Here is a 24,706-nt window from a genome sequence, read left to right as displayed (position 1 = left end):
CTAGAGGCTCCTGCTAAGAAACCCTGACATTTAATATTCCTCTTTTGAAGTGGCTGTCCTAGGGCTGGGGATGCACTTCAGCAGTATAGCACTTCCCTAGCCCATGCAAGGCCCAGCAGCACAAAGGAAAAACTGTTGAAATGGCTATTCTTTCCTTTTCCAGTGACTGATCCTGCAGCTCTGCATCTTCCTCTCTTACCCCATCACATCTTGAGTACTATGTGGACCCTGGCTCCTCTGGGAACATTGGGTCTTTAGCTGTCCTGCAGTCCAGGGATCCCCCAGCCAGATTCCCCCAGATGTCCCTAGCTGCTTTCCTGGGTTCTGGGGCTATGAGGCCTGCCATCTGCTGGCACTTGTTACAAGAAGTGAGATGGTCCAAGTCTCTGTTCCACTGCTTGAGATCTTAGTTAGGACTGAGTTCTGTAAGCACATGGCACCTAGAGCAGAACAAGTGAGAAGAAACATCTCAGACATCCTGTTTTTCGTCTTAAGAATGGGTACCACCAAATAATATTGTCAAAACAAAGCTAAGCATAGCTCTCCTAGCACTTGCCTGGAACTTTCTCATTTCCTCCTCATTCAGATATTGGGGTAGCCCAGGAAACTTATTATAGTATCTGAGAAAAACTCTCTAGGAGCTCAAAATGCTGAATTGCTATAACAGCTTGTTTTACAGGACTATCTTATTTTTGTGCTTTTAACTTATTGACAGTTACTATTAATAATGAATCACTATAAGTAAGCAATAAATTCATTAATAAGTGAAATCATTCCAGTAAGGCATTAACATGGTCTCTGGCATAATGTAAAACCTCCAGTGACCACTGGCAGCAGCCACACATTCATGATGGGAAGAGTCTTTCTTGCTGTATTCACACTCATGCAAGTAGTCCACTTAAAAACACAATGAAGGTGGTACTTGACTCCACAGAGAGACTGCTGGCACACTCAAAATGTTGGGATGATAGTGATGGTGCCTAGAATGTGAGGCAGAACCCACCCAAGTTAGCTTTCACTTTGGTTAGCAGACATGATGGCAAGTCCTGAGCAGGCAGGGTTAGTGAGGTGCAGGGTCTGACTGCAAGTGGAATTGAAGTTTGTTCATTTGCTCATTCATTCATTCATTCAGCAAACATTTGTTATTTACTATGTGCTTTCTATAAAAGGAAGGGCTTAGCTCCATAACATAGCGCCTTGTGGAGGTTTCCACATGTAGGAAGAGTTGTGTTTGTTTTGTTTTGTTTAATAGGAAGGAGACCAGAGGGCATAAGTCCAGGCAGGGACAGTCTTAGAATTGTGGCAGGATGCCTAAGCCATAGCAAGGAAATTGTTTTGTCTTTACTCCTAACTTTTAAAGAACATTTTAAAAATAAACCCAAACGACGTTCAAGCCCCTTTGATCCTAAGTAAGTGACTCTGAGCTCGTTGGTCAGTCGCTGGTACAGTGTGCTGCTCGTGTGTGTGAATAAAGCTGCTCCCTCCAGGCAGCTGGGCCTAAGTGCACTTTGGCTGGCACTCTCCCATTTGCCAGGCTCACAATCAGAGGCCTGGGCTACTGGGATCCAGACAGCACCTTAGTGGACCTGGCTCCTGTCCTCAAGAACATAATTCAGCATTAGGTCCACAGTGTGGCTGCAGGAGTGGCCGGAGTGGCCTGGGGACCTGGGGTTGCAGAGACTCTTGCACAGTTCAGCATCTGTAAATGAGAAGCTGCTGATTGCAGACACAGTGTAGGGTAAGTGCTATGTGTTTCTCTCTGCCTCCCTCCTACCCTTCCTTCCTTTCTTAAATCTCATTTCTCTGTTCTTTGCCAAGATGTTTACAAAAGGTTTTTCTATTTTTTCCCCTTCCTGTGCTGGTTTTCTTTCTCCTCCCCTTGCTCCTCCTCCTCTGCTTCTTCATGATGAAATCATTTGATCTGGAGGCTTGAAGGTGGGGAGGGCCTGGAGAGGCCAGTGACTCCTGCCGGCCTTCTCGGGGCAGATCTCCATGGTCTCCTCGTCTCGTAGAGAGCTTTTCTTTTTCAGAGGTCAATTTTCATCCCAAGGGTTATAGTATACCTTCCCATACTCTTACTTTCCCTGCATTGGCCACAGATTTTTTTCCATTCAGGCAAGTCTGCCTCTCTAAGCCATGCTGAATAGATGTTATAAATGTCAAATTCATTTAATTCTCTGCCTGACTTGATAATTGCATTTTTCTTTCTATAGATATCGTCCTGCATTTTTGTCTGCACTAACTGCTGTGTTTCTCATCTCTCTTCCAACAAATGTTCATTTGAATCAGATACTTACAGATTCAAAGGAATTTAATGAGATATAAGTAATTCATCTTGGTTAAAGAGATGATTTGTTATCTCCAAATTACATAGTTACTGTTAAGTCTCAGATACTTTTAGACAGCTTTTTCATTATCTTCCAATCAGAGGTTTGTGTTTGTTTTTAAAAAATCTTTCCTGTAGAGTGATTTAGCAGTTTATTTCCCCTGATAAGCAACATTCTTTTAATTACTAAAATACATTGTGTGAAACTTACTTAGATAAAAATCTGTGTGGACAGGAAGAACTTCCCAGTGATCCTGGGGAGGGCGGAGTATGTGTTTAACTGTCAGCAGCCCTAGCTGTGGCTGGCCTCCTTCAAAGTATTCTGATCTTTCATTTCAGCCACAATTACAAGTTCATCCGAAAATGATGACCGGAGTGGCTCCAGTTTGGAATGGAATAAAGATGGAAGCCTAAGGTTAGGGGTTCAGAAGGGAGTGCTTCATGATCGCAGGGCAGATAACTGCTCCCCAGTGGCAGAAGAGGAGACCACTGGGTCAGTGGAAAGCGTGCTGCCCAAAGCGGAATCCTCAGCTGGAGATGGTCCGGTCCCTTATTCTCAGAGCTCCAGCTCGCTAATAATGCCACGACCCAACTCAGTTGCAGGTAAGGCCGTGCCTCTCCCCCGAGAAGCCCTGGGATTGTCACATGGGAATCCAGTCCAGACACAGGCCAGCATTGTGATCTTTTTCCAGAGCCCCAGTTTACCACATTCGTAAACACTTAAAGGTCTTTCAGTGAGTCTTTCACTCTTTAAATCTATGGTTTGTACTGTGTTTCTTCATAGATAAGGGAAGAAAGTTCACAAACGCTGCTTTTGAGTTTATTTTAGTCTTGAGTGAATTCACAGCTTCTTATTACATCTTGGTAAACAGGAATTATTTCCCATGAAATGGTAATATCAGCTCAGAGAGCTTCAAATCCAAGTTTACAGCTTAGTTTTGATGGTTGAAGCTTGTTGTAGGTGGGAGGTCAGATATTTCAGTATAATTCCGTGCTAATGGTGATCACAGTTTGAAACATGCAGTGGAAGCGAGGGCAAGATGTAGCAGCCAGCAGGAGTATGATGCCAATAGCATGGGTTAGGAGGGGGACTGCTCAGTGGCCTGTCCTCACATGAGGAGTCTGGTGAGTGGGGAGAGAGGTACGCCAGTCTTACCTTTCTACACTCCATGGTCTTAGGCTGAATTTAGAAGGGGAACTTGTCACGATAATTCTTTGTTACCAGCATAGCACTTAAAATGTCTTCCTTACTAACACAGGCTCTTCGTACATCAAAGGATTTTTCTGTAATTTATAATGCTCCTTCAGTGTATGCTAGGTCATTCTGGCTGGTGTTGGGTGTTTTTTACGATGGAACCCTGAAGCAGCTGGTAAATAAATGGCCTTAATGGAAAAGTTGTGAGGTACAACTCTAATTCACTTTCAAAGGAAGCAAATGGCCTTGTTCCAAAAGGGGAATTTGGCATGCCTGCAGAACGAAGTACTGGAGAGCACTGTGTGTATTGATTGATGCTTTTTCCAAAAGCTTTTGTGCCCTCCACCACTGCTCTACCCCTTGAACATAATAAGTTCATGCAAGCTGTTTGAGGCTGTGGTTACCTAGTTAGAATGAATTGGGTCACTTCTTTTGTCCCAGCACTTGCCAGCCTTACTTTCTTCACCAAAATAGCACACCTGTATTTGTTATAACCAACCTATTTTAAAATTAGAAGACACATTAATACGTTAATATTAGCAGTGTTAAAAGAAACCTTTTTCTGTTGCTTTTATTTGGTCTCCTGCTATGAGAAATGACAGTGGGTGTGAGCTTTTCCAGGAGACTGCTGTGATTATGGAGAAAGCTGTCTGATTCTGCTGCGCTCCTGTGTGGAATGGAAGGGTTTTACCTATGGGTTTGAACAGAGACTACTTGTCCTAATGGGTCTGCTCATTTCTCCATTGTTGCGTGTGTTAAAACTAAGTGCACAGTTTGAAAGTGACCAGGCAAGTGCCTACCTTGTGGTAGCTATTAATAATGGAGTTTGGAAGATTCTTACTGTCTACCTTCCTACCCCTAAACTGAACTTCACTGGAAGGAATGGCAACATGTTTCAAAGTTGTTCGAAAAGAATAATGTTCCATTGTCTGATTGTATGCCGTACCGCTGGTTCAATCATTAATAGACAGGCTGTGGTCCTGCTACAGACAGGGTACACTCAAAGTTAGAGGAATGAAATAAAATGTGAAGGACCATACAGTGCAATCCCTTGGAAGTATTAGCATGTTAAGTTCCATGTAAGTACAAATTGCCATTTGGTGGAGGGTGTGTATGTGGGGTAGAGTAAGAACTGGCAGGGTGACACAGGCCTCTGTTCACATGGGACCTGGCCTTGGCCCTAGATGAGCGAGCTAGTTTCTGAGGTCACCAGCCTTTGCTGTTATTGCTTTTTCTATCAGCCTTTATTGCTGCAGAGAGCTGTGGTTGACTGCAAACTGGAGCACAATGACTTTTTTTTTTTTTTGGTCAGACTATAAAATTAAGTAGGCTGGGTTTAGAGATGGTCATACTACAGAGATGGTCTTTGTAAATGTATTTCTTGCCTTGAGATTGAGTTGACATGTTTGTGCATTACATCAAGATGAATGACATGTTCAGTTTCTTCCATCATGAAAAAGCAGGATGCAAAGCCTTCACAATCATATCTTAGCTAATCTAGATATTGGTCAATAGGTTCTGTTTTTGACTAGTTTATTTTTTCTTTTGAAACACTTTCAGAGTAGATCCCAGACACTGTGTTTAATTCTTCAGAAAACCAACAAACACGATTACCAGTGGAGATCCAATTTTCTTGAAACACAAACTGGTGATTTCCCTGGACTTACCAGTGTTTACCTTTGGTGGGCTGGTCTGTGACTTAGGGTTTTAGCAGATGGTGCTCTTTGTTTAGCGTAGGGACCCCTCCCCCACCAAACTGTTTCCTGTAGCATCTTGAAATGTGCTTCTCCCCAGATGTAAGACAGTGTACATGCACACACACGTGCATGCACACATAAAAGTGAATGGTTTAATCACAGAGAATACAATTGATTATTCTTGGCCCTAAATAGGGTTTAGAATTTTGAATGTGTTTATTGTTAGTATTAAATGGGAGTCTGGCTCTTGTACTGCTAATGTCTGGGAATCTGTGTAAGAAGGCATAATGGTCCAAGTCACTTGCTCCGCTTGGTGGCGAGTGCCTGGGCTCACAGCAAAGCAGCTGAGGCATCACTACCCCTGCTCCCAGGTGTTTGCAGGGATTCAAATATGCGTTGGAAAACAGGGGTAAATGCAGCTGGTGGCTTATGGCTCCACTGCAACTTTCAACTCCAGCTTTCAACTCTGCTTACTCATGGGCAGGGAGTATGTTTGATTTTTCAGGACAAGATCTTGCTTTGTACCCTGAGCTGGCCTGGAACTTAAGGTCTTCCTGCTATAGCCTCCTGAGTGCTGGGTATGATTCCAGATGCGAGCTTCAATGCTCGGTCCTTAATCATGGTTGAAACAGAGAGTCAGCCGTGTTCAATGCAGTTGCTGAGGCTTCTGTCTACATACTTTGGAGCCAACTCTGGGGTTGGAACTTTCAATACAGACCACTGAAGTCTCACCCTCTCCTACATCCATGTCAAAGTAGGCTTCCTCTGCAGTTCTTTGTTTGGAATGTCCTTTTGACTGACATTTGTAACCCTTTCATCTGTCGCAAATTACAAGCTAAATGATGCTCTAAGTAAGGATCAGGAAAGGGTAAATGTGAGGTCTTTTGAGACTTTTTGTGTCCTCATAGCTGCTGAAACTGAAGTGAGTTATGGGCTTTGGCTGTGGTGTTCCACAATTCCAAGTCTCAGGCAGGAACCTAGAATTGTTTTAATCTGTGCTGCTTTGGGGAGCCTGAAGAGATGGAGGCCTTGAGGGTAGGGGTGTCCTGCTACTGCTCCAGGAAATTAATGCTGTGCAAGGTAGGAGAGAAGCACCAGAAAGGCTGCCATTGCCTTAGCCTACTTAAAGCCTCTGAAATTCCTGCATAAAGAATGGGCTGAGGGCTTGAGAGCTAGCTCAGTAGTTAACAGCTCTTGCTTACAAAGCCTTATGGCCTGGGTTTGAGTCCTCAGTATCCATGGAAAGCCAGATGCATAATTTGGCACATTTGTCTGGAGTTCATTTGCAGTGGCAGAAGGCCCTGGCATGTCTATACACACATATTTTCTTTCCCTCCCCCCCCCACACAAATAAATTAATTAATTAAATAAATATTTTAAAAAGAATTGCCTAAATCATTGTCTTCTATTTTTAAAATTATTTCCTTATTTGAGAGAGGAAAAGATGCAGATAGAAAGAGAGAGATAGAGAATGGACACCCCAGGGCCTCCAGCCACTGCAAAGGAACTCCAGATGCCTGCATCACCTTGTGTATATGGCTTACATTCTTACTGCTAAGCCATCTCTCTAGCCCCATTTTCTTCTAATTTTGTTTTGTTTTGTCTTTTTTTGTTTTGAACTTGCCTCAAACTAACTGTGTAGCCAAGGATTACCTTGAATTCTTGATACTCCTGCCTTTACCTCTCTAGTGCTGGGATTATGGGCATCTGCCACCACTCCTAGCTTCACTGAGTCTTTTGTTGTTGTTGTTTGCTTGTTCTTTTGTTTTATGAGGTAGGGTCTCAGTCAAGTCCAGGCTGACCTGGAATTCACTATATAATTTCAGGGTGGCTTGAACTCATGGTGATCCTCTTACCTCTGTCTCCTAAATGCTTGGATTAAGGTGTGTACCACCACACCCAGCTTCACTGAGTCTTTCTAGAGGTCTCTGGCCATGCATGGAGTGTTCTCTTAAATGTGTACATGATGTGCCTGTGCACAGATAGGACACAGAAGCACATGTGCACACGTGAAGGCAAGAGTCCAAATGTTTCTCTGCTGATTAGGAGGGTGAATAGGTAGAGCACATGCTTGATTGCACTTTGAGGATATCTCAAGAGGGGACAGGGCAAGTTCACCACCACTAGGTGTTGGCTGAATGAAACAATGAGGAGTGGTATGTATAAAAAGAAGAAAAGAGCAGAGAGCTGAAGGGACACAGGAAGGGCTCAGGACAGATGGTGCTCCAGCACCTGCATGCTATATATAACCAGTGGGGTAGCTGGAGGTTTTCAGAATATTCATGGTCCGATTTGACCTCTGTCTCTTGTATTCTAGTCCCATTAATGACTTAAGCAGTCCTTAGAAGACTTAGCCCTTGAAATGCAATGCTCTCCGGACTCCTGATTTTAAGTGGTGTGTACATTTTATTGTCCTGGAAGATAACCATATGTTTAATATTTACAGGACTTTATGTTGGAACACTTACTCCATAGACTAAATTATGTTAATTTTATCTGTACATTGTAACTCAGGATGTACCTGTAAATAAGTTTTTGAGTTTTTTTTAAGTAAAAATATGTGTTATGTATTTGTATGATTTGCTGAGAATTAGCAAAATTATTTCACACTAGTTATTTTTATAATCATACTACATGTGTATATGTGTGAATGACCCTAATGCTTTTTTAAAAAGATCTTTTTATTGACAACTTCCATAACTGTAGATAATAGACCATGATAATTCCCTTCTAAACCCACTCTCCATTGAATCTTTTCTTCTCTCCAATTAGTCTTTCTTCTATTTTGATGTCAATATTTTTTTCCTCCTATTGTGAAGGTCTTGTATAGGTAGTGTCATGCACTGTGAGGTCATGAATGTCAACCCTCAATGCTTTTTAATAGGTATCTATGAATCTTGCTAATTTGGTCAGAAATAAACATGAGAGCAGCGGGCGGGGAGGGGGGGTTAGTTTTTACTTTCATTGCCAAGCACTGGCTTTTAATGTTAACAGTGCTGTGGACCTAGGAGTGTAGAATCTGCTTCTTTAATTAGCAATGTTGGGATTCCTAACAGCAGAGAGCTTTCAAGAGCAGAAAAGAAGAATCTAGTTTCATGCCATGTTTTAGCAGTAAGTACTGAAAGCTTGTTGCATGACACTGCTTGTCAGGTTTCTTCATAAAATTTATGGTAAAGTTGTTCTCTTTTCAGGAATAGGGGAGAATTCTGGCAACCAGATCACCATAACTTTAAGAATGAGTAATGCTTGAGTCTTTCCGTTTTTAAGACTGCTGGGAAAATAAACTGTGACAAACGATTTTCTTAAAATAAATTTTATTGAAAATCTGAGCTGAATTATTTGTAATGTACTGTAGGTTAGGTATGGCATTAAATTCACCATTAAGCTAACTATTCTTTATTATTACAGCGACAAGCTCTACCAAATTGGAAGACCTGAGTTATTTAGATGGGCAGAGAAATGCTCCTCTCCGGACGTCAATCAGATTACCGTGGCACAATACAGCTGGAGGTAGGGCACAGGAAGTTAAAGGTATTTATCCCTGCATCCCATGTCACAAAGGTGAGCTTGTTCACTAAACATTGAAAGTCTCTGATAGCCATCACCAAAACTATTTCTAAAGCATAATGTAAAGTGTGTATATATTTCAAAAAAATGAATCTCAAAAGCCTGCTGGGGGCCAGCCTTAATAATTTTAGACATCTTCCTTAACATGTATGCTTAAATTACTTTTGCAGTTGAAAAATAGTACTGCAGTAATTTATCTTGAAATGCAAGGTAGTTTAACATTCATTAGATTGTTACTACTAACAAAGAATCAGTTTGTTTCCATTCCTTTGGCCATGCCATCTACATCCTGTGGCTATCTGTAATGCACAGTTGTGTGGTCAGTGGCCTTACCTTGTGAGCAAAGCACCCTTGAACCTAGATAAGATCTATCCCCTTGTGTCTAGGAAACGGTTTACATTTTTCTTATACAGGGGTTGGAAGAAACATATCTTCCATATGGTTTCAAATAACCAGTCAGACATGATTTGGCCGCTTGCATTGCTTTCCCTATATGTCTGTCTTGAGACATGAAAATAACCTGAAAGCATGAAAGGACTAGCAAATCATTTTAGTAGGGCACTTTGTGGGATCTGTAGGGTATGATAAATGAAGTATTACAGAAATACTTTTAGAGCCTGGTTAGAAGTATTCAAAGATATATGAGCAATAGTATAGTGTGTAAGTGTACTAGATTGACATTTTCCTAAAATAATGCTTTTCTTTTTTTTTTTTTAAGCACGATTTGCTCCCTATAAGCCACAAGACATTTTGTTGAAACCCCTGCTGTTTGAAGTCCCAAGCATCACAACTGATTCTGTGTTTGTGGGAAGGGATTGGCTCTTTCACCAGATAGAAGAAAACCTGAGGAACACAGAACTGGCAGAAAATAAAGGAGCAGTGGTTATTGGAAATGTGGGATTTGGGAAGACAGCCATCATTTCCAAGTTGGTGGCACTGAGCTGCCATGGAAGCCGCATGAGGCAGATTGCATCAAACAGCCCCGGTTCACCCCCTAAAAGTATGTTCACAGTTAAACACTTGTCAGGGTTATTACAGTACTGGAAGGCAGACGGGGAATCTGCTGTTTGTGTAGACAGAGATGGTCAGTTATCCTTCAGTTGTTTAGCTACTGTTTCTTATGTGACCATGTGTTAGGTGAACTATCTGAATATTTCCATCTGTTGTAGTGTGGTGAATTGTACTTTGTTTTGGCTTTTTGGTTATGTTTTTACGTATATGTGTGCAGTTGGTTTGCACAGTGCTATAGTTTTTACATAGCTGCAGTCTGAGCAGAGGCCAGCCTTATCATGCCCATCTGACATGGAGCCCCTGCTTCCCTTGTTGTGCAGACACAGGTGGGCAGAAGGGTCTGATCACGTGTCCTGAGAAAACCAAGGGGTTGGGCTCTTGGGAGAACAGGCTAGATAAAGTCCACTGCACTTTTATTTTTGAGGGGGAGGGAAGGTCTCCTTTTCCTGTTTTCTCATATGAAGAATTCTTTTCCATTCTGTTCACCACAACCTTTGTCTTCTATGCTGGATTTACCAAAACTATTAAGACTGACTTAAATAGACCAAGCTGGCTTCAGATCCACAATCCACCTGCCTCAGTCTGCCAAGTCCTGGAAGTTTGGGTTTGTGCCACTGTGCCTGGCTTCTTTGCTGCTTATTTCATATGTAATAAACCTATAACAAAGAAAATGTCTTGAAATATAAACAAGGGAGTATTGGGATGGTCTTCTCTTAAACCAGAAAAAAAATTAGCAAACTGGGAATAGAAGTTCTCCATGAGGGGGAGGTAAGAGGGCCATGGTGCTGGTGTGCTCACTTGGGACCATTTTCACTCATCACCCATTAGAATGCAATCTGAAACTAGTCCAGGAATATATTCCGCGTCCTTTGTATAAATACTGATGTCGCAATGGGTGGCTCTCTCCTCTAGCCTCAGATCCAACTCAGGACCTTCCTTTCACTCCGTTACTTTCACCAAGTTCTTCCACAAGTGGTCTCACTGGGGCTAAAACACCTGCTGGGTCCAATACTTCTGAAAACCAGAGGCCGAGAGAGGATGCAGTGAAATCCCTCGCTGCTAAGGTAACCTGTTCTCATTCTTCCAAGGAGATATTTGCTAGGTTGGTTTTGAGAAGTGAGATGGAAAAGGGATTGTAATAAAAACAACTGCTTGGTACTAAAATACAAATTTTGATGAAATGTGCTCAAGTCCTCCAAGTATAAAAGTGTTTAATGAAAAGTAAATCTATAGACACTGGCAATGGACTTTTGTCCATCTGAAAGTATAGGTGGAAAGACTCTTCTAGACAATAGCAGTCATGTCATTTCCTCCCACATCCCTCATTGTAAGTGTATGCCTTTAATTTGATATGTGAGCAGGACACGGGGAGCTGTTAGCTTGGCCCAGACCTCTTCTGTCTGCTCTCTACCTTTACCCTTCTATCCGACGTTTCTCTGACTTTCTCGTCCTCAATGCAGGGTCATCAGGGGCTTCCTAAAGTTTTCCTTCTGCTCTCTGTGAATCTCTGACCCATATGCCACTTTCTTGCATTAAAGTGGTAACATTTCTTACCCTGATAAGCCCTTAGGTACCACTTGGTAGGAGTTGGCAGAGCTGGAGATACAAAGAGATGGCACTGATGAAGGACACCTGGGGTAAGGATGGTGCAGGAGAACTGGAAGGAAAGATGCCCGGCTCTGCCTCTCTCATCTGTTTGCCAGAGGGCAGCTGCTGTTCTCTGACCACCTATTCTTTGATCCCCAAGGGTGATCTGAGAGCGCTTGTGCCAATTTCAAAGCCATCCTTGCTGAGGTGACTTTTCAAACTTGTTGGTTGTGACCTATGCTAGGAAATACATGTTAGCACTCCTACACACATAACCGTACATGTAACAAATACAAAAGCATCATTGAGCTACTTATTCTTATGTCCTATAACATGTTCTGTCATGAAATTCATTTTATTCAAACTAAATGGCTCCAGAGAGATTTTATGACCTGATTCTGGGTTTTGGTGCTGCTTTTGTCAAACACTGTCAGATTGTGGTATTAGATACCTCACAAATGTTTACACAGGCTGATTGGGGTCCTCATGTAGGCTCCCGCTGATCTCTTTTTAGGTGAGAGTTGAAGGGCAGTAAGCATTCCTCTAAGTGCTGGTGGCAAATTTAAGCCAGAAGTGGCTCCAAGTTGGCCTAAGAAAAGCCATCCCACATCTACTCTTGCCACTTGCTTTCTAAGAATCTGTAACCTTGGAATCTTACTAGATCCGGTACTGTCCTTGTCATCTTGGCAAAGTGTTTCCCCTGTGTCCGTGTCTGACTATGATAGAAGCCAGTAGGTTTTGGCCTCCTGACTACAGGGGCTTCTGAGCTGACTGTGGGAGACAGTGACGACTTGAAGCCTTCTGGAAAACTCACTGCCCTTCACACAAGCGCACTGCCCTGTTTTCCCTTCCTCACCTCTTGCATGCATTCTTCCTTTCATGCTCATTTGGAATACGTTGGACTTTTCATTTCTGCACAGCATGTCTCCTGTTACCAAGAGCTGTGTCTCTGGCACTGGCCACAGGGTCTAGCAGGCAATCTGCTACCACTACAAGTTTGACCTAACAAAGCTCCTTTCCTTATCCTTCCAGAGCTTGGGCAGGCTCCTTTCTCTTCCCTTGTGGCCTTCACATGATAGGTAGAAATCTGTTCATTTTTCAGCTTTATCCTCCAGTGTCCCTGTTGAATTTCTCCATAGTGCCCCATGCAGGAGTGTTGGTGTGAGGAGGGACCCAAGAGCTTGGGCCCATCCTGCCAGAAAGAAGAAATAGCTTTGACTTCATAGCTTGGGTTTCATAGCTGCCAAGTTGATTGTGTACTTTGGGGGGGATCAGTGGAGGGCTCCCTAGGGAACACGAATGTAGTACAGATGGCATTTCTGGGAATATCAGGGCTACCTGGAAGTGTGCGAAGCCAGGCAAGGCTTTATAAATGACTTTTATTAACTACATTCAATACAGAGTAAGTTGTGCTTATTTTTTGTTAATCAAGATAGATTTGTGGCTGCAGTTAATGTTCTGCAGAGAACTTACCAAACCACACCAGTGAAGAAATGAATCAGTTAAGCTAGTTCACAAGCCAGTCTTGGGGGATAGATACAGTGGTACCCTGTTACTTTAGTGAAGGGTTAGGATGCGGTCTTGTGTGAGGTCATGGAAGGGGCTGTGGAGAGAGGGTAAGGTTATGCTAACAGTTCTCTTCTCCCATAGGTAGTGGCCTACCACTACTGTCAGGCTGACAATACTTACACGTGCCTGGTGCCTGAGTTTGTGCACAGCATCGCCGCTTTGCTCTGCCGGTCCCACCAGCTGGCCGCCTACAGAGACCTTCTGATCAGGGAGCCCCAGCTGCAGAGTATGCTGAGCCTCCGGTCCTGCGTGCAGGACCCTGTGGCTGCTTTCAAGAGGGGCGTGTTGGAACCACTCACAAGCCTGAGAAACGGTACCCAGCAGCCCCCAGGCCCTTCTCTAATAGCAGCATAGGAAACCCCCGCTGGTCCTCAGAAGGAGAATGGTCAACTCAGCTGTGGGGTGGCAGGGAGAGGATGTCAGTGCATATCTGGTTCCTACACACCCCCTGTAGTATAGTTTCCAGTAAACCATCTCTAATAAGAATAAGGCCTACAGTTGAACAGTTCCAAAGAAGCCATTTGTAACTGTAGAGGAGAGGAGACACTATCCCTCCAAGTGAGCTTACTAATGCCTGCAGCACATGCATGTGGAAGAAACGTGAGGGGAGGTAACTGAGAGCCAGATTCCTGAAGGATTTTCAGCAAAAAGCAGTGGCTTTTGGAGAAATAGGAAGACTAAAGAAAACAGTATGGGCTTCCAGTGGTGGGAAACTGTGGGAAGGTAAATATATGGGAAAACTAATGCCAGGTAAAAGTTCATACATAGATTCCCATGGTAGTCTTCAGCTCTGCCCTTTCTGGTAGAAATGTATCTCCTGCTTTTAGGCCAAAGACTAGACAGAGAGCTCTCTGAATCTGCTTTGTAATTGTCTTCACCTTATTCTGTCTGACTTCCTATTTCAAGGAAACACATCCTGCCTCTCTTTTGACTGTAAGCTATTAAGATGGCTTGTAACCCTGAAGACTGTTGCTCATGTAGTTTTCACTTGGAGGTAGCAAGCGAATATATAGACTGTTGGAAATTTTTTCAGTATTTTTTTTTTCTAGATCTCATGCTCGGCTAAGTGGAAAGCTAACAGTATTTACTAAGAGTTTTCATTTTTTTCTTCTAAATATCCTACATGTAAGACATCATGGGCCCTTAAGGTTCCCAGCTTTTGTCGCCTTTGTTCCTCACAGAAGCAAACTTAGAGGTTATCAGCCTGCATAGCACTACTGGCAGAAGGTGGAAAGAGAGACTGGAATGGGCATCATGCTTTTTCTGTTCTCTGGGCAAAAAGCTGGCACTGAAACTGAGGATCAGTTTTCCTGCCTAGAATCCACCAAGGAGCTCTAATGGAGAGCCTAATGTCTTATTCAGGTTAAGTCTCTATGTGACCGCTGTTTTTGCTGCAGCCTGCCCTAGGAGTAGAGGACATGATTGTGATTCTGCTAATGTGAGCAATGTAATGTGTTTCTGAAAACAGTTTTGTAAGAATTAGTTTTCTTTTGTCTCTATGCTTGGTTTTCATTATAAATTTAATAGAAAATAAACTTCTCTGAAAACCATGTCTTCTGCCATTTGTAACCTGTTTAGTTTTTGCTGACACTTTAAATTGTGTGTTAAAATACACTGGGTGGTGCCATCTTACAGAATGTATACTTTGTTAATTTGAAAAAATTGTTTTACCTTTAGAGCAGAAAATTCCTGCAGAAGATTACATTATTTTGATAGATGGCTTAAATGAAGCTGAATTTCATAAACCTGATTACGGAGATACACTTTCTTCATTTATTACCAAAATTATTTCAAAATTTCCTGTCTGGTTGAAGTTGATTGTGACTGTGAGAGCAAATTTTCAGGTAACAAAAGAACTCTCAAATCTTTTTCTAAGTCCCCATATCCCAATTGTACAATGATAAATGCTAATTACTTAAACTGTTGTAAACTATTTCAGTGCTGAATTGAAAATTCTGTCAGGATTTTGAAAAAATCATTCAGAAAGCCCCAAAGGGACAAAAAAAAAAAAAAACACTTTGATTTTTCATTCCCTCCAACATATGTTTATCAAGATGTCAGCCAAGCCTCCTATAAGCGTTGAGTTGTACCTGCCCTTCTGAAATGGCGTCGTCTAGCCGTGGCTGACCGTAGTGCAAGGTGTGTGCTGGCTGAGGCTTCTAGCCAGTGTTCTACTGTAGTCTAAAACTATTCTGGCCACTAGCTTCTTCCACAGGGTTGCTGTGGCTCTTTAAGGTGAAGGGCATTTTTATTTTGTGGTATTGTTGATCTAACCCAGGATCTCATAGCAGAACAAAACCCAAGTTCTGCCACTAAGTTATATCACAGCTCTGGGGGGCGGGGGGAGAGGCGGGACAGGGTGATGTTTATTTTGAAGGAAAAGTGAAGGATAAAAAAATATGTTAAGACCTTTTCTGAGAGATCTATTTATTGTTATTTTTTATATGAAATTTCAACATACTTCACCATTTGTAGTGAAGTAGCATGATTTTCCTTCCCCTCATTTGACTCCTAGAAGTATATTTTAAATAGTAACTCACTCTCTCCCTGTCCAGTCTCAATAAAGTCATTTGGACATTTATTTTCCCCTTTTATGATATGTATTTAAAAATAACATCCAGGGCTGAGGAAATGGCTCAGGGTGAAAGGTGCTTGTTTGCAAAGCCTGGTGGTAGCCTGGGTTCAATTCCCCAGGACCCATGTAAAGGCAGACACTTGTGCCACATGTGTCTAGATTTGTTTGCAGTAACAAAAGGCCCTGGTATGCATACACATACACACATAAATAAATGAAGATACACAGAAATCAACATAGTATTCAGTTTTTTCATTAAAATTGAAATTAAGCATAAACTTAAACTAGAATTTTCTTTTTATGGGCCTTTGAGTCACACACTGTCAATCATGCTTTCCTTAGTAAACGTAATCTGTCAGATAGGATAGGAAAGGACTAGAATAGGACTAGATGACTTTGCAGAGGTTTGCTTATCCTCCATGCCAAATGGAAATGATTATACATGCTTTCTTCTTACAGTTACTACATTAAAGAAGGACACAAGGCTGAGGAGGTAGTAGAATGGATAAAGTTCTTGCATCAAAGGCATAAGAACCTGAACCTGAGTTCAACCCTCAGTACCCACACAAAAAATGCCAGGCATGGTAGCTAATGCTTTAATTCCAGCACTGGGGAGATGGAGGCAGGAGGATCCTTGAGGCTCATTGGCCAGCCAGTCTAGCCTAACTGGTGAGCTCCAGGCCAGTGAGAGCTTTGTCTCAAAGAGAGGTGGATTGTAAACCGGGCGTGGTGGCGCACGCCTTTAATCCCAGCACTTGGGAGGCAGAGGTAGGAGGATTGCCTTGAGTTCGAGGCCACCCTGAGACTCCATAGTGAATTCCAGGTCAGCCTGGGCTACAGTGAGACCCTACCTCAAAAAACAAACAAACAAAAAAAGAGGTGGATTGAGTTGATGAAGAAACAATACCTGAGCTTGTCCTCTGGCCTCTACACATATATACATATACACCCTCCCACCACACACAAATAAGTAAAACAGAAAGGACTCATGCTTAAATGCTTCAGAAATAATACTGAGAAGTTAAAAGAAAAAGTCTTCTCTGTTCTTGGAGGTAGGATTTTGCTTATCTTTGGAATGAGGGGTAGCTGGGAAGGGGACACTAGCTTCTGCTTAAAGATCTAAAACAATAATGTGTTATACTGGAGCCGACAGCATTTTCACTGCACACTGTGAAGGGATGGGGTGGTGAGCAGTCTCAGATTTCCTGGTTTGGTTACACAGCCCCAGTATCTGATGCACAGTGAGGGCTGCCTCTTATCTCGGCATCTGCTATGTTCTTAGATGTGCATTGTTGGTTTGTCTTCATCCTTGTTACATAACCAGTTGCACAGTACAGGGATTATAGGTATCGGGTCACTTTCAGGGTCTCACTGCCCCACTGTTGACGTGGCTGGTTGCCACTGTTTGCCCCAGCCTCTTTCTCTGCTCACTTGGCTCTGAGTCCTTGATGAGGGCTTTGGGAAAGCCTTTACTGATTCTATCTCGCATCAGGATTTCTTTCACATAAGCTTTTTATCTGTACCTTATCCTATTACATGTTCTAATACAAAACAATGAGTCCCTGTAATCCATGAAAATCCTCCTTAAAAGAACTAGTGAACCTGGTTTAAAATGCTGCTCAAGCCAGAAAAAAGTCTCTGTGGAGTGACACTGTTGGTTTTGTTTCCTCCCAGGAAATCATCAGCACGTTGCCATTCGTCAGGGTTTCCTTAGACGACTTCCCAGACAACAAAGACATTCACAGTGACCTGCATGCCTACGTCCAGCACAGGGTCCACAGCAGCCAGGACATCCTGAGCAACATCTCCCTGAATGGCAAGGCCGACGCTGCCCTCATTGGAAAAGTGAGCAGCCACCTGGTACTGCGCAGCCTTGGCTCCTACCTGTACCTCAAGCTCACCCTGGACCTCTTCCAGCGGGGACATCTGGTCATCAAAAGTGCCAGTTACAAGGTGGTGCCTGTGTCTCTGTCCGAACTCTACCTGCTGCAATGCAACATGAAGTTCATGACCCAGTCTGCCTTTGACAGAGCACTTCCTATTTTAAATGTGGCTCTTGCATCCCTCCATCCCATGACGGATGAGCAGATTTTTCAAGCTATTAATGCTGGCCATATCCAAGGAGAGCAGGGCTGGGAAGACTTTCAGCAGAGGATGGAGGCCCTTTCCTGCTTCCTCATTAAGAGGCGAGACAAAACTCGCATGTTCTGCCACCCGTCCTTCAGGGAGTGGCTGGTGTGGAGAGCAGATGGTGAAAGCACAGCCTTCTTATGTGAGCCCAGGTATGGGAGACACTTCCTGTCGGTGCTCATGGGGTCTCTGTGTCATTTGGGGGGAGATGGCAAAGGGGTGCAGTTTAAGGAAAAGCAACCTGGAATGAAGAATGTAGGCTTGCTGCTTTGCCTTTCATCCTTCTGGGCAGAAGGGGCAGTGGAAATCTTCCCCTACTTCTGTATAAAAGCTTCCATCCTTTGATTGCTAGAATCACAGGACTTGCAGTATTCTTGGGTGGAGGAGAAACTGAGCAGTGCCTGGGTGACATTTCCTTGTTGCCAATTCTCTCACAAACCTGTTTCCTCCCATACTGGCTTAGACAGAGTCATACATGGAAAGTGTGGACCCTGCTCCAGGAAACAGCAGTCTTCTCCAGAGAGTTTTGTAGACTGGAATCTGTTTAGGATTCTTATCCCTGCCACTTCCCAACCACCTCTTGGCCATATGGCACCTATTCCTAGGGTTCAGAGGTGTCTGTGGGACAGAGGAGACCTGTGATCCATCCTGGCTGCCTCACTTTCAGTCAGTGGTTTCAGTACACTGGTTTAAACCAGGCCAGAGCAAGATGTGGCTCTCTTTACAGTACTAGAACCACAAGAGGGTGGGAGGCAAGTCTGCCTGCCTCCTCATGTCCTAGTGTGAGTACCTTTGGATGAGGGCATGCTTATGCTCCTTCTGCCTGGCCTGTGTCTTTGCTTTCTTAAACAACCATATTCTGAATCAGTATTGTTCCCTACTCTGGTAATGGACTGTCAGTCCCCTCAGGACTGTAGTGGGCAATGAGCCATATGCTTGGGTAAAAAAATGAAGAGGGTTCTGCAATAATAAACACCTCTAGACTTCTAGGAGTGGAGGAGAATATACTTTCTTTGTTGTACATGTGGCTAGTCAGTTTTCCTAGCACAACTTATTGAAGCATGTGCTTTGGGCCTTTGTGGAAAAATCAGATAGCTAACAGTGAATGAGTTTATTTCTAGGGTTTCTAATCTGTTTATGTACATGTCTGCCTGTTTTACACCAGTACCATGATGTTTGTGTTACTGTGGCTCTATAGTTTACTTTGGGCTCTCAGATGTTATATTTCTATTTATATGTTGTATCACATTATTGATCAAACCATCCTTGAATCCTTAGAATTAAACCAACTGGATCATGGTTTATAATCTTTTTAATGTATTATTGAATTATTTGCAAGGATTTTACTTAGGAAATTGGCCTATAGTTTTCTTTTTTGCTTTGCCCTTACATGGTTTAAGTGTTTGGCTCTGTAGAATGAGTATGGAAGTAGTGTTATAGGTTGGTTAGGGAGTACTTAGTCTGATGTTAGTTCTTCATTAAAAGTCTAGTAGAGGGGCTGTAGAGATTGATTAGTGATTAAGATAGTTGCCTGCAAAGCTGAAGGACCCAGGTTCAATTCCCCAGTACCCATGTAAAGCCAAATGCACAAGATGGCACATGCCTCTGGAGTTCATTTGCAGTGGCTAAAGGCCCTGTTGCTTCCATTCTCTCTATCTGCTTCTTTTTCTCAAACTTTCTCTCAAATGAATAAATAAATAAAATTTTAAAAGTCTAGTAGAAGTCCGTAGTGAATCAGTCTTGTTCTAAGCTTTCCTATATAATAGGTCATACATGTTTAGAAGTATATCCCTTTCTAAGCCAGGAATGGTGGCTCATACCTATACTCTAAGCCCTTAGGAGGCTGAGGCTGGAGGAGTGCTCTAAATTCAAACTACATAGTGAGTTTCAGGTCAGTCTAGGCTACATAATGACAACCTTATTTTGAAAAACAAAAATTAAAAATGAAAGAATTTTTTAGAATTTTTTAGAGTTTCTATCTTTTTAAGATACAAGCTTTCAAAATAGTCCTTTCATTGGTGCCTGTTGTAATGTTCCCTTTTTCAACTCTTTAATTTTATTAATTCATGTCTTTTCTTTTCTTTTGATTAGTCTGGTTGTTTACTAAAAGAACAAATTCTGTGTGTCATTGATCTTTTGTATTCTTTCAGCTCTGATTTCTTTCCTTCAACTGGTTTGGAGTTTGGCTTGTTTTTATTTTCTAAGACTTAAGTTATTTGAGGTTCATTCTTATCCTTCCCATTATTTCATTTAGGCACTCTTAGCTTCTTACAGCTGCTTTACTGGATACCACAGGTTCTGGTATGTTACATTTCTTTTTTTTATTTTCTAGAATGTTGTATTTCTGTTTGGTTCTAGGAATTTTTCTGTCCTTCTCCCTAATTTACTCAGTGGCCTTCTGATGATTTAGAAATATATCATGTAATCTCCAAGGAGTTCTCTACTGTTGATTTCTAATTATGTTCCCTGTGATCTGATAAGGCATTAGAAAACACTCCAATTATATCTTACTTTTTCAGACTTGCTTTATGTCCTAAAATAGTGTCCACATGAGAGAAGGTTCTATAAGCTGCTGGACAGAATGTTTTTTTCCACTATTGGGTACATGTTCTTTAGATGTCTGTTAAGTTCATTTGATGTATATTGTAGTTCTACTCTAATATGTCTTTTTTTCCCCAAAATATTGTTGGGGAAAGTGGGATATTGTAGTTCCCACTTGTTGCTTGTTTGGACCTGTGTATTTCTTTATTCTCAGTAGTGTTCACCTTACAAGATTTGGTGCATTGATATTTGGTGTATCATTATACCATCTTGACACATTGTTCCCTATATTAATATTTGCTGACCTTTGACTCTTCTGGCTCATTTTGGCTTGGAATCTATTTTACTTGGCATGGGTGTAACTAGTCCTGCTCACTTATAGATTCTGTTTGCTTGAAATACAGTTTTACATTCTTTGAGTCTATGTGTCTTTGTCCATGGTGTGAGGTTCTTGGAGACAGTAAACAGTAGAGTGGGTGCGCCAGGGCCTCTAGCTGCTGCAAACAAACTCCAGACACATCTGCCACCTTGTGCGTCTCTGGCTTTATGTAGGTTCTGAGGAACTGAACCCGAATCCTTAGGCTTTGCAGATAAGTGCCTTAACTGCTAAGCCACCTCTCCAGCCCTATTTGAGTATTTTTTAAGCCAGTGTCTTTTAATGGGAGAATTAAAACCATCTGCATTCAGAGTTATTACTAAAATGTATATATTAATTCATGCTGTTTTGTTTCTTTTTTGTCTGGTTGTTTGGAATATTCTGTTCTCTTCCTCCTCCTTGTTCATCTTACAGTTCCAAAGTTTTACTAAATTAACACTCTTTGATTCTTTTCTAATTCTCCTTCTTTAATATCCCATATTGTCTGCTTTAATCATTTCAGCAGCTTATATTCTATTTGAATTCATTGATTGTTTAATTTTTTATTGATTGAGTGGGGGGGTATTCCTGTGTGTGTGAGTGTATGCATGCCATGGTGCACATGTGGAGGTCAGAGGATAGCTTGAGGTTAGTCCTTACCTTCCACTTCATTTGAGGCAGGGCCTCTCCTTGTTCAACACTCCATTCCCAAAAGTCTCCTGTCTCTGCCACCCATTTCATTGTAGATACACCAGGATTATAGAAGCCTACCCTTGCTTTTGGCTTTTACATGGTTCTGCAAATTAGAAGCCAAATACTCAGATTTGCTCAGGAAGCACTTTATCCACTGAGCCACCTCCTTAGCCTCAATGATCATTTTTTCAAATTAGTCTTTTGAAATACTCATTTCATTGCTTCATCTGCTTCAGTATCTTTGAATTCACGTATTGAAGTGTTAGGGATTTGGAGGAGCCATGCTGTTTTGTTTTGATATTTTCTTTATTTTCATCTTCAGATTTGTATATCTGTTGAGATGGATATCTGTCCCATTGTATCTAATGTAAACTTCTTAGTGAACAGCTTCTCTTGAGGGCCTGATCCTTGGTACTCTCTGAGGTAGAGAAAACAAACTAGAACAACACCACCAGTAACAAACAAACCCAGATATAGAAATACAGTTTTTTAAAACAAGCAATTAAAGGGTCTGGAGAAATGGCTTAGTGGTTAAGGCTTTTGCCCAAAAAACCCATCACCCCTAGTGCCCACATAAAGCCAGATGTACAAAGTGGGACATGCATCTGGAGTTCATTTGCAGTGTCTAGAGACCCATTCATATTCTCTCTGCTTGCAAATTAAAAATATGGTTTTAAAAGCAAGTAAACATTATACCAACAATACTATAGAAGGGACTCAGTTGCAGGTCAGTTGGTAGAGTGTTGCCTGGCATGCACACAATCCTGGATTCAGTTCCCATGTCTGACTGTGAGGCAGTGAGGGTATTCCTGGAACCTGTTTTAGTTCCTCTCTGTTCCCATTGTACAGGCTGGCATTGTATGTAGCTGAAGGCCTCTCAAAGATCTGTGATCAGCAACTGGGCCACATTCACTCTGGAAGCTTCCCTTTCTTGTTCCCTAGCACTGCTGTTTGCTCCAGTGAGCTTTGTTTTGTTTTGTTTTGTTTTTCTTTTTTGAGGCAGGGTCTCACTCTAGCTCAGGCTGATCTAGAATTCACTATGTAGTTTCAGGGTAGCCTTGAACTAGCAGAAATCTTCCTGCTTTTGCCTCCCGAGTTCTGGGGTTAAATGTGTGTGCTACCACACCCAGCTCCAGTGAGCTTTTGCGAGCTGAGCAGGTTCCCACTAGCCTCCAGAGCCCCATTTCCCCAGCCTGTGTACCTAGAGATGTGTCCAAGGGCCATGTCAAGAGCATTAGAAATGGGTGGGGGAGGGACAAAGCCCTGAGTTCTACACAAGAAGGGCAGCCATAATAAGAGAAAGCCCACCAGTATCAGGCTCCAAGCTCTCAGACCCATCTGCATGTAATCCACAGGCTACTGGGGCAGTGGGCCACTGACCACCACACCACCCACAGCCTCAGCTCCTCTCTGCTTAAGCTTCTCAATGGAGTCTTTGCTGAATCCTTCCTTCTCTTCAGAATCCCTGAATTGTGATGGTTTCGTGTTTTCTGATCTATAGACTAGCTCACTCTCAATCAAGACCTTCTCAGGATGGCTCTTGGGAAGAGCACTCTGAGCTATGGGGAGGATCCATGGATTTCTTCAGTGCTGGCCTGCTGTGCAGGAGTCACTTGCAGACCAAAGCCCTACCCTGGATTCAGGTGCTGCATGAGCCATGGGCTTCTTCTATGGCTAGTACTGCCAGTCCTCTGACACCAGGTCTTCATGTGACCTACAGGCTAACCTTGTAGTTGTGGTGGTGTGTCTCCCCTGAGTGGAGGGGTGGGAGTTGACCTCATGGACTGCTTTATACTTGCCTCTACTTCTTTCTTGGTTCCCTGTGCTCTTCCCCTCTTTCTCTTTTTGGAATATACTTTCTCCATTGTTGTTCTGACTTGGCACAGTGTCAATCAGATGAAACTTCTAAGCTGCCATTTTCTTAGTGGATCTTTGTGGTGAATGCATTTGATGAGGCCACATGGCCTATATGGCTAAGAGAGTTAATGATGGTTTAGCCTCTGACAGGGACAGTGGCCTTCCTTGACTGTATGTTTTGAACTACAGTGAACCCTGGAACAAGTCCATCAGGAGGCACTGGAGCCCTGTAGGATGGCAGAGTAGAGAGTGGGTTGTATGTATGGTTTATACTCTCTCTCACACACACATACAAAACAAAACAAAAAACCTCTCATGAATGACATGAAAGAGTCAAGAGTTTAGGAAATTCTCATCTGAAAGGGAATTGCAGGCTTTAGGTCTGGGAGGTGAGATTTATCTAAGGGTCCACGGAGATGCAGTCATGATATGGCTCAAAGCCCATGCTGTGCCCTGTAGTGTATAGACTTATCTTGTGGTCTCCACCTCTCTACGGTTTATGTCCTCTTTGAGAAGCAGGCTTGCATATGAATAAGTATGACTTCTATGATATATGCTTTTCATCATATAGATAAGCAACTACTAAGATAGTACTAACATAAGATATTGGCACTGTCTTAGTACACACACACACAAATGTGTACAAATACACACATAGTGTTTCTCATTTCCTCCACCACTGTCTGCTTCTTAATAAGACAGCAGCTCATTTACAAGGTTTATAGAAATGAAAACAATTCACTTTCCATAGAAGTCACTGCTGTCTTCTTGTCTTTTCCAAACAAGTAGGCTTAAAGGCATGTTGTGTACAAGGAGATGGATAGCATGTGTCCTACAGGTATGGATGGGTAAATAGTAGGATGGCTAGACTTCTAGACAGTACTATCATGAGTTATGCTAAGCAAGACCTAACTTTCCCCGCATCCCCCATTTCCCAAATCTGCCCCAATGGGGACCCCAAAGGGAACCTGAAGGGCAGTGAGTATTAAGGTCCAGCTGTCTGTTTGTCCATCCATCCAGTAAATACTTACTTGTGTATTTACTTAATGCTAAGCACTTTGCTCTGTATTGGGATTATTGCCCAAACGCTATGTTTCGTTTTGCATTTTTGTGACAGTCATAAAAGGAACAGATCAGGTGGTGACAGTGACGGTAATAAGCAGAGTGGGTGGTTCTGGTTCAGGCCTCATGAAGGGCCACTTTGCAGAGATGGAGGGACCGAGAGGAAGATCTTTAAATGACAATGTCTAAGCAGCATTTGCCAAAACTCTTTATGAGGAGGCAGCAGTCCACCTGCCTGTCCTGTGTGTCCATGCTGAAGCCACCAAGTGCTAAGGTGTACATCTAAGGGCTTAGAGTGCAGTTGTTGAGTGCTTTTGTCACGAGCCTTTGTACTTCCTGTCCTAGGAATGGACATGCCCTCCTGGCATTCATGTTCTCTCGGCAGGAAGGCAAACTGAACCGCCAGCAGACCATGGAGCTCGGCCACCACATCCTGAAGGCGCACATCTTCAAGGTGAGGTGCACACCAGTAATAGGAAGGTGGGGTTTGGGTCAGTTTGAGAGGTTTCAGACAGCATGGTGAACCATCTCAGAATAGACA

General features: G+C 42.6%; 1 protein-coding gene across 5 annotated transcripts in view; it reads left to right on the top strand.

The window, feature by feature from the left end:
- Positions 1-24,706, top strand: part of Tanc1 (tetratricopeptide repeat, ankyrin repeat and coiled-coil containing 1) — a 255,800-nt gene that overhangs the window by 195,736 nt on the left and 35,358 nt on the right. For 4 of the 5 annotated variants that reach the window (XM_045146817.1, XM_045146816.1, XM_045146818.1 and 1 more), the window contains 8 exons: positions 2,666-2,929; positions 8,627-8,749; positions 9,504-9,785; positions 10,709-10,860; positions 13,034-13,265; positions 14,630-14,796; positions 17,202-17,809; positions 24,511-24,619. In XM_045146817.1, the coding sequence (XP_045002752.1) occupies positions 2,666-2,929; positions 8,627-8,749; positions 9,504-9,785; positions 10,709-10,860; positions 13,034-13,265; positions 14,630-14,796; positions 17,202-17,809; positions 24,511-24,619 (1,937 nt within the window). The remainder of the gene's footprint in view (positions 1-2,665; positions 2,930-8,626; positions 8,750-9,503; positions 9,786-10,708; positions 10,861-13,033; positions 13,266-14,629; positions 14,797-17,201; positions 17,810-24,510; positions 24,620-24,706) is intronic. The other variant, XM_012952495.2, reaches the window with a different exon arrangement.

The sequence above is a fragment of the Jaculus jaculus genome, chromosome 4, assembly GCF_020740685.1.
Source record: "Jaculus jaculus isolate mJacJac1 chromosome 4, mJacJac1.mat.Y.cur, whole genome shotgun sequence".
NCBI lineage: Eukaryota > Metazoa > Chordata > Mammalia > Rodentia > Dipodidae > Jaculus > Jaculus jaculus.
This window is presented reverse-complemented; position numbering and strand designations above follow the sequence as displayed.